A 9,209-nucleotide genomic window follows, 5' to 3' on the forward strand; every position below is an offset into this window, starting at 1 on the left:
TTTAGAACCTAATCCAATTCAAGTTAGGTACTGGTTCGATGGATAAAGGATCGGGTCAACCCGACCCAACTCGATCATAAAAGAATCATCATTCTTCATTTACTTCTTTGTTCCTCTTCATCGTTCATCCTTCTTCGTTCGCCTTTTGATTGTTCAACTCATTCTAAGTTCTTCTTCTTCGTTCGTCTTCTAATTGTCTAGCAGCTTCGTCGTTCGTCCATCTCCTTCTTCGTTCCTTCTTATTTTTTTTCACTGCTTCTCTTCGTTCTTCAACAATTATTTACCCTACGCTTTACGGCTCACCTCACCGAGACTGACATGAAGAAGCTCAATTCTTCGCTACTCACTTTCGTTCTTTCGTTCTTCTTCATTTTGATTTTTGGCTCTTGTTTTGTGGTTTTATGGTTTGTTCAAGAAACCAAAAAAATATTATTTGAACAACTAAACAACCCAACCCAACCCGAATAATATAGGTACGATATTCAATGAATTAACAGACGGAACTGAACCGCCGAATTTGGATACAGTGTTGGGCTTCCGGTTTTGGACTTTACGCCCATTGACGAAGCTGGATCCAGTGTTGGGCTTCCGGTTTTGGGCTTTAGGCCCATTGACAAAGCTGGATCCAGTGTTGGGCTTCCGGTTTTGGGCTTTAGGCCCATTGACGAAGCTGGATCCAGTGTTGGGCTTCCGGTTTTGGGCTTTAGGCCCATTGACGAAGCTGGATCCAGTGTTGGGCTTCCGGTTTTGGGCTTTAGGCCCATTGACGAAGCTGGATCCAGTGTTGGGCTTCCGGTTTTGGGCTTTAGGCCCATTGACGAAGCTGGATCCAGTGTTGGGCTTCCGGTTTTGGGCTTTAGGCCCATTGACGAAGCTGGATCCAGTGTTGGGCTTCCGGTTTTGGGCTTTAGGCCCATTGACGAAGCTGGATCCAGTGTTGGGCTTCCGGTTTTGGGCTTTAGGCCCATTGACGAAGCTGAATCAAATGAAGCTACCAGCATTTCTGCGCCACTTCCGTCTTCTGTTCTCTCTTCTCCGACTGTGTTTAATCAATCACGACAAACAAAGTTTTTCTTTTTTTCTTTTCTTCTTTTTTTTTTTTCTGCCATCGCAGTCAGATCAAGATTCGCCTTCCATATCCACTTGCCATTGCATCTGTAAGTTTTTGTTTCTTCCATTTCCACTTCCTCTTCCTCTCATGCTCAATTTTTTGGTTCTCCGGTTTCAAATTGTTATTCTCCAAAACCCTAGCCTTCTGTCACTCCTAGTGCATGCATATCCGATTTTCTGGATTCTGTGTTTGTTCTTCTTCGGTTCAGGTGTTTACTTCGTTGTTTATATTTTTTTTTTTTTTTTTTCCAGCTGTTAGGTCCTTTTGTTCGTTCTGTTAATTTGGAGGAGATTGAGCTGGTTCATCTTCTGTTTCATTGCGGTACGGTTTCTCTATTTTCTTTTGAACGAACTGCCGTTTTCAACGTTGGTACTGTTGTTTAAGGACTTGTCGTTACTCGTTACGATTTTTATGAATTTTTTTGTTGGAAATTTTACTGCCTTTGTAAGTTTAATGCGAAGGAAATGCTGAGGCGTGTGTTTTTACTTTGAATTAGAATTGGATGTGGCAGGTGCATTTCTGTGAGAAGTGTTAATGCAAGTGCTCTCTATGCTAGAAGATTGTTATGGATTTTTAAGATGAAGCTGAGTGAATAATGTCTGACACTTATATCAGCTGAGCTTGTGTTTTTTGTCGTTTGTTCAGAGCTCTGATGAAATTGTTATGGACTTGATAGTGTTGGACATTTATCTGTGAGTTTTGTTACTTTGTATGTTATAAGAGCTCGTTCTATATTAATTTTTAAGGTAAAGATGAGCAAATAATAGTTACCACTGTTTCTTGTTTGACCATTTCTTGTTTTTTTCTCCTGTTCAAAGCTCTGAAGAACTTGCTACAGACTTGAATGAGCGATGGTCATTATCTTTTGATGTTAAAGTAAAATGCTGCTTTGGAATATGTCCTCAAAATTACTTCTGCGGATGGTAATGGCCATCAGCTTCTATATAATTTAATTGAGAAATTTGTTAATTCTTTTGATAGTGTAAAAAGAATCAAATTTCCAGGTTAGGTTTTTGGTTTCTTAATTTTATTTTTGTAAGGGCAATGCAACAAGAAACATGCATTTATATGACTTCTAGATTTTGAATATATATGTAATTGATAACCATCGTGGGTTGTCTTGATGATCCTTAAGGTTCAATATAAATAATAAATAACTTAGAGGGAATGAGTTCAAGTTATACTTAATGCATAAGTTTCTTAGACAGCATGTAGTAGTGTAAGGGGTTGTCTCATGAGATTAGTTGAGGTATGCATAAGCTGGCCTAGAAATTCATGAAAATCAAATAAAGAATATAATAAATAATTATGTATTTGAAAGTACATTGTGTTGAGTAGCTCAAAAAATATTGCACTGGAATGAATTTGCTTATATGATTTATGTTAGAATTTGGTGCCATGAGATGCTGGATATGGCCATGCTGTACATTCTTGCTGTTATCCGGAACTTATGATCATAGCTTTGTCAATTAAAAGACAATATCATCTTGAATTATCTGGTAGTTGTAGCTGGACAAATTCATTTTGATGTGGGGTGATTCCAGTCTTCTTTATGATTTTACGGTTGTTCTATCATATATGTTCATATTGACCAAAAGATGATCTCCCTTTAGTTTCAATGTATAGTTTCAATTTTTCTTTTAAATATGTTTGTGGCTTTGTATTACGTTCTTAGTTTCTGAGGTCTTATTTCACGTAGTTTCTATATTTGCCGATAAATCTTGTTAACGTATCCCATCGCCTAAATCTAGCTGATGTCTTATATTTTATGTTACAACAGAGCAGTTGATTATGAGCTGCAAGATTAGTTGATTATGAGTAGCCTAAATCTGCATTAGTTGATGGTGGAAGTATTTCAAACTGAACCCCAACCCGTGTTTTGAATCCATTTGCCTTGCTCGTTATTTTCCTGGAGTATGGATGATGGCCGGCAACATGAAAATGGGAGGCACAAGCTAGATTATTTCAGAGGGAGCCCCTCGCCTGTAAGCTTCCTATTCTTTTGTTTTGTCTTTTTTAATTTTTACTTTTAGTGCATCCAATTAAGAATGCCCTCTTTATTAAATTAAATGATTTGGAAATGATGTATGCAGTGGAATATGATGCCCCCGCATCATGTAAAGGAACCAAATGCCTTGGTCATGAATAAGAAGATCATGTCCATTATAGCTGAGAGAGATGCTGCTATTCGGGAGCGAAATTTAGCACTATCTGAGAAGAATGATGCATTGGCTGCACGCAATGAGGCTCTCCGGCAGCGTGACGAGGCATTTGCACAGCGTGATACTGCATTAATGGAAAGAGACAATGCTCTTGCAGCCCTTCAAATTCGTGATAATTCTTCTAACTTTCCTCTCAGCAGTGGGATCCAACGGAAAGCAAAGCGATCACACTATTTATCTAATCATATGCCAAATATGACTGAAACTCCCTATGGTACAAAAGATGTGCAAATAACTGATGCCTTTCCAATTACAGTTATAGCATCTGAAGCTGTTAAGTCTCAACAGGGAAAGCAAACAAAGGACAACAAGACAGTTTCATCAAAGGCTTCAAAGCTGCCAAGGAAGAAAGTTGGTGAAGATTTGAATAGACAGGCGGCCACCGATGGCACAAAATACAGAACTGACTGGGATGGTCAGGATGTGGGTTTGAATCTTGTTAGCTTTGATGACTCTTCTATGCCAGCACCAATTTGCTCCTGTACTGGACTTGCAAGGCAGTGCTACAAATGGGGGAATGGGGGTTGGCAATCATCGTGTTGCACCACCCATATGTCCATGTATCCACTTCCACATATGCCTAACAAACGCCATGCCCGCATGGGTGGGCGCAAAATGAGTGGAAGTGTTTTTACAAAATTGCTTAGTCGGCTAGCAGCAGCAGGACATGATCTTTCAGTACCAGTGGATCTTAAGGACCACTGGGCGAGGCATGGTACAAATCGCTACATAACAATCAGGTAGCTAGGAAGTAACTTCAAGAGGAGTAGAACATTTTGCAGAGGTCCATGGGGTCTGTCGAATATTTCAATCCGTAACATGACTCGACTGAAGTGATTTTACAACGAGGTAGGGCTCTTCCCTTGTGTTGTCACAGGCAATAGGCCTTGTGATTAGACTGAACCCGTATGGACCAGAGTAGATTGGGGATGTTTGTAGAGTATGGCCATAAGAATGCGGCAGTTTTTTGTGCAAATTCCTTAGAGGCTCGTTGTGGGTTGCCGCCCTCCACTTTTCTCCAATTGCCAAATTCCCCCATTAGAATTTAAGATAAATGGAACTGGAGAATGTAGAATCAAGAATGGATCTGGGATGATGAGAATGAAGGTAAGTTCATTTGATTATTTGTATTTGTCATACCTGCTAATCTGTTATTACCTTTGCATTCAAAAAATGACTTTCAAGTATAAGGCTTCGGGGTTGATGAGTAGATGCTGAAATGGCGATGTGGTCGGTGAATCGGGTCGGGTGCTTGTGTTAATTGATAACTTTGATCTAGCTGGTAAAGAATACCTCCCCTCCAGCTCTTTTTGCACTCAAAATGGAGTGAGAAGCTTCATTTTGCCTGGTTAGTATCGTTCTTTCTCGGTTTTCCTTCTCTAACTCTATTCCAATTGCCCCATTTGCTCCATATGCGTCCTTAATAGCTGAAACCAATTAGTAGTCTCAGGTGGTTTAGTTTTCCCAAACAATTGCATCATTGTCTTCTTTTTCTGATGCATGAATTCGAGTTCTTTGTCGACCTCGATAGGTAGCACCTACTCAAAATTTCTGGTTTCAAGTTCCCATTTAAACAAGAGATCAAAATTCAACCTCTGATTTAGATCAACCAAATCGAGCTCGAGTTAGCACTCTTTTAAAGTTGTCCATGCCTAATTGTTTTTAGGCTGTATTGACTTATGAGAACTCAGCGTCATTTTTGCCATTTTCATTCGATATTAGAATTCAAGCTTGTCTCGATCGCTCAAGCTCGTCTCAAACTTTGCTCAAATTTGGCCTCACTCAAAAGTGATAGTGTAGATTATTTTTACAATAAGTTAGATTTATATTGCTATTTTAGAGATTGGGTTAGCTCAAACTTCAAACCAAAGTGTTAATTTAATACCCTTGCAGTTGAAAACTTATAAATCAAATTATATGAAGAGTTTACTGAACATGGATAAAATTAGGATATATTAGAGTAAAAAGTGGGTTTTTTTAAGTTGATCTGATTTAAAAGATCAAATACCAAAATGCAATTAAAAAATTTGATAATTTTTTTTTTCTTCTTATTTTAAAATTTTCACAAACATTTTAAAAGAGTCCAAATTTAAGAAATTATTAAAAATAATCTTTTTAAAATTCTATTTCTTCCCCCCCTCAGTTTTATGTATGTATTCTATATATTATTACTAGTATTTAAATTTTGCTTTAGCTCTGAAATTGTATTAAATAATATAATGTTTTTATATTTACTTCAATACATGTTATATATATTTATTATATTATATATAATCATTTCTATTACACATTGATATCGACTCCAAATCTAAGAGACAAAATTGAATTTTTGAAGTATTGAATGGTATTTTGTAATAGAAAAATGAAATAGGAGACAAAGAATTTGCCCTCTACCAACTGAGCTAGAGAAGCCCATTGACAAAGCCCAAAATGTTGAACCTATTTCACAAACTTAGTACATTACCTTAGAGAATAGCAAACGAGACACTTTAAATCTACGGTGAGAGCGTCATTTTGGTTAGATTGTGACCTAGTATAAAACGCCTCTATTAGTTCGAGCATAGTATGAGACCCCTACTACTCTCGATCGATTCATACTCGAAAATAATTCTCTCTACCTCGTGGACATCTCAAAGTAAGCGAGAATTTTCCTTTTTCTTTTAATTTACAATATGGTCAAAGGTGTGGAGAAGAGGAATTGAATTAATTTGGTAATGGAAGCCATAAACTGCGGAATTCCCCTAAATTCCTCCGTGGATTAAATATTATTATTATTATTTTATTTTTTTTCATGGCGTGATTAAGCTCTTTGTGTCTCGACTTCACGGTTTGAGGTACCTCGTCGAATATATTTCTACCTTTACATGCCTCAACCTTTTTTCGAGTCGAAATCGCTAACATTGTGTCTCCACACCACATCTCGATTCCTTTTCTAAACTCCAATTAAGACCGACTCTGGCTTCTAGCCCCTTTCTCTAAGAGCCGTGAGAGAAAATGGCTTCTCTCATGTCAAATTTCTCTTTTTCCCTTATGAAAATTTATGAATTTCGAAATCGTCTCATCTCACTTCGGTTCTAATAATTTTAAATAAAGAGTAAACTTTAGATATTATAATATTTATAAAAAAAATATTAAAAATTTAATAGAACAAGAATCCCTAATATCGGTGAACTATCAAATCATTATGGATTTGAAGTTGGAAATAAGACGTTTCAAATTAATTGGATGTAAATATTTAAAGTACTATTATTTCTTTTTATTACAAAAAAAAAAAAAAAAATTAAATTATATAATATATAATAAGAAAAATGACAAAAAAGGACATTTATTGTCAAAACATTAATGGGCCCTCCCTTATTATTATCGTATGGCCCATTACCCTTTATTGAGACTGGATAAGTTTTTTTCTTTTTTAATTAAAAAAAAAAGCAAAAAGCAAAAAGATAAAGTATTTGCTTTTTTTTTTTCCTCTCTCGAACCTCTTAGAGCCTGCCACGTGTCGTACCATCTCTCATCACGTGCTCTTATTGCCCCCATTCGGTTCGGACTCACGTGATAGTAAAATCGACGGTCTAGTCTTGCCACGTGGAGAGCATCGCTTACCCTTCAGAGTTTCTTTTTTATTTTATTTTTTTTCTTTTTCTTTTTCAAATCAAAATTTCAATTAAACTTTAAATTTGATTCCTATCATTTTTAACTGTTATTATTGGTTAAATATTTAATATTTAGTGGGTTGGGTTGGATCGGGTTTATTATTTATCGAACATTGTTTAGGTTAAAAAAATTTACGACCCAAATAATTGAGTTGTGTTAAAAATGCTTCAACCCGACCCACGAACACCCATCGACAAAACATGCCAAAGATTTCGTGTTGGTTTTGTTACAGTAGTCTTTACTCTTATAACCAACAAAGAGGTACTATGATCATATAGCAAACGTGTATCAGATCATCAAATATGAATTTTAAATCCGGACTAGAAATACAAAAGTTTGGATATTATCAAATTTATTTTATTTAATATTATTATATTTAAGGAGGGAAATTTATTGAATTTGTATTTACAATAATTAAAATATAAAAATTCTGACACAAATTAAAGAAAAGGAATAATTGGGTAACTGATAAAATAACAAAATAGTTTGGTAGAGAGAGAAAACGTTTGACTTTGGAGTTTGGTTGAGAAGAGAGAGAAATGATTTTGAAATCAAATAACACAAAAAAAAAAAAACAATAATTTTTATTTTTAAATATTACTAATCCGACCAAAAACAAAGGAAAAATTAAACCTTTGACCAATAATTATTCATATTACTTGTCATGCATGCATGGGATTTTATTTTTATTTTTATTTTTATTTTTATTATTATAAAATAATAAATTGATCCCGTTCGCATGAGGTTTAGGGTTTAGGGTGTACATTGAATTTTGAAAACTTGGAAAATTAGACCAACCGAACTCGAATCACGAGAGTTGGGTTAGGTTAATTTTCTTGAACTGAGTCGGTACTTATTTATATATATATAACCTAAACTTAGGTCGCACATTTACCTCTCATCACAACACGTATTGCTCTACACTTCCACTCACGCTCAACAAATTCCTTAGCCCTCACAGAGATGTAGATCTAGCCACAGTCGCTCCTTGTCGTAGCGTATAATTGACCGAAGACTACTCGCCCTCAAAGCATCTCGCAAACGTCTCACAGACGTACACGCTCGCTCTCGCAGTCGTAGAGGCCCTCGCAATGACACTGTTGCATAATCCACTAACCCAACCCGATTCGATCCCTTGGCCTCTTAATATTTTCTTTATTAAGAGGTAAAGAATTTAAATCTAAAAAAAAATGGTATATTGAAAACGAAGGGATATCGAAAGAAGACAGGCAAACGTGTTTGGCTGAATCTGTTGGTCTCCTTGTTAGGTAAATTGGGCACGACATTTGGTTCCCACTTATCTTAATTAATACACAGAATAAGAAATAAAACTATATAATATAATATAATGCAATGTATAATTAATCATATTTGATATTTAATGAATAAATATAATTCATTTACGTGCTTATGTTGGGTGGTGGATGCCCCATTTAATATTAATATCATAAACAAAAATAAATATCTTCTTAAATAGCGTTCACAAGTCGTGTATCTCGATTTTCTTTATATATATATATATATATATTTAAAATTTAATTAAAAAATCAATACTTTATTATTATTATTATTACTTTAATTAAAAAAACACGTGGAGATTTAGTCAAAGAATAATGTCTTAATTAACTAAATTATGCTTCGAAAATATCTTATATCTCTGTGTATTATTTATTTAGAGTTCATAATTGGAAGATGAGAGAGCGTGTATTATTATTACTATTATTATTAACTTATCATAGGATTGTCTTTTCGTAATAACTTAACGGGATCGAACATTAGTTGGAAAAGGTAGGTCATTCGAGATTGAAATTTTTGTATATATATATATAAAATAAACGAACTCGATAAGATTTTTGCTACCTTAAATATCTTATCATGTCAATACAAACCCTGCGATATTATATATTTTGCTACCTTAAATATCTTATTTTAATTTAGATATTATATATTTTGGACGGATTATTAAAAAAAATAAAAATAATAATAATTAAAAAAGTCAAAGGTCTCCTCGTAAAACGTGTTCTAAATAAAATACAAAAAAGTTAATTTTACGTTTCCATCTTTTTAATATTTACTTATTTTTTTTATTTATAATAATTTCATTTTTTTTAATATATATAAATAAATTTCAGATTTTTTTTTTTTTTTTTTTTTTTTTTTTTTTTTTTTTTTTTTTTTTTTTTTTTTTTTTTTTTTTTTTTTTTTTTTTTTTTTTTTTTTTT

General features: G+C 34.4%; 1 protein-coding gene across 13 annotated transcripts; it reads left to right on the forward strand.

The window, feature by feature from the left end:
- The first annotated feature begins 1,002 nt into the window (after positions 1–1,002).
- On the forward strand, positions 1,003–4,855 carry LOC111469946 (protein BASIC PENTACYSTEINE4-like). 13 transcript variants are annotated; one of them, XM_023115418.1, is made up of 6 exons: positions 1,003–1,157; positions 1,363–1,480; positions 1,757–1,803; positions 1,930–2,034; positions 2,892–3,096; positions 3,205–4,463. In XM_023115418.1, exons 5-6 carry the CDS (start codon positions 3,028–3,030, stop codon positions 4,075–4,077), a joined length of 942 nt encoding a protein of 313 aa, XP_022971186.1. In that variant the 5' UTR covers positions 1,003–1,157; positions 1,363–1,480; positions 1,757–1,803; positions 1,930–2,034; positions 2,892–3,027; the 3' UTR covers positions 4,078–4,463. The 13 variants fall into 13 exon arrangements, 11 of the variants coding, with proteins under 11 accessions (XP_022971186.1, XP_022971210.1, XP_022971170.1 ...); XM_023115442.1 differs by having other exon boundaries at positions 1,363–1,432; XR_002714956.1 differs by adding an exon at positions 4,525–4,855 and having other exon boundaries at positions 1,363–2,034; positions 3,205–4,440.
- The last annotated feature ends 4,354 nt before the right edge of the window (positions 4,856–9,209 follow it).

Source organism: Cucurbita maxima, unplaced genomic scaffold, assembly GCF_002738345.1.
Source record: "Cucurbita maxima cultivar Rimu unplaced genomic scaffold, Cmax_1.0 Cma_Scf00002, whole genome shotgun sequence".
NCBI classification, from domain to species: domain Eukaryota; kingdom Viridiplantae; phylum Streptophyta; class Magnoliopsida; order Cucurbitales; family Cucurbitaceae; genus Cucurbita; species Cucurbita maxima.

Coding starts and splice junctions, on each gene's coding strand:
- LOC111469946 (XM_023115402.1), top strand. CDS start 3,028: ATGGATGATGGCCGGCAACATGAAAATGGGAGGCACAAGCTAGATTAT. Junction 3,097..3,204: donor TCAGAGGGAGCCCCTCGCCT/GTAAGCTTCCTA, acceptor TGATGTATGCAG/TGGAATATGATGCCCCCGCA.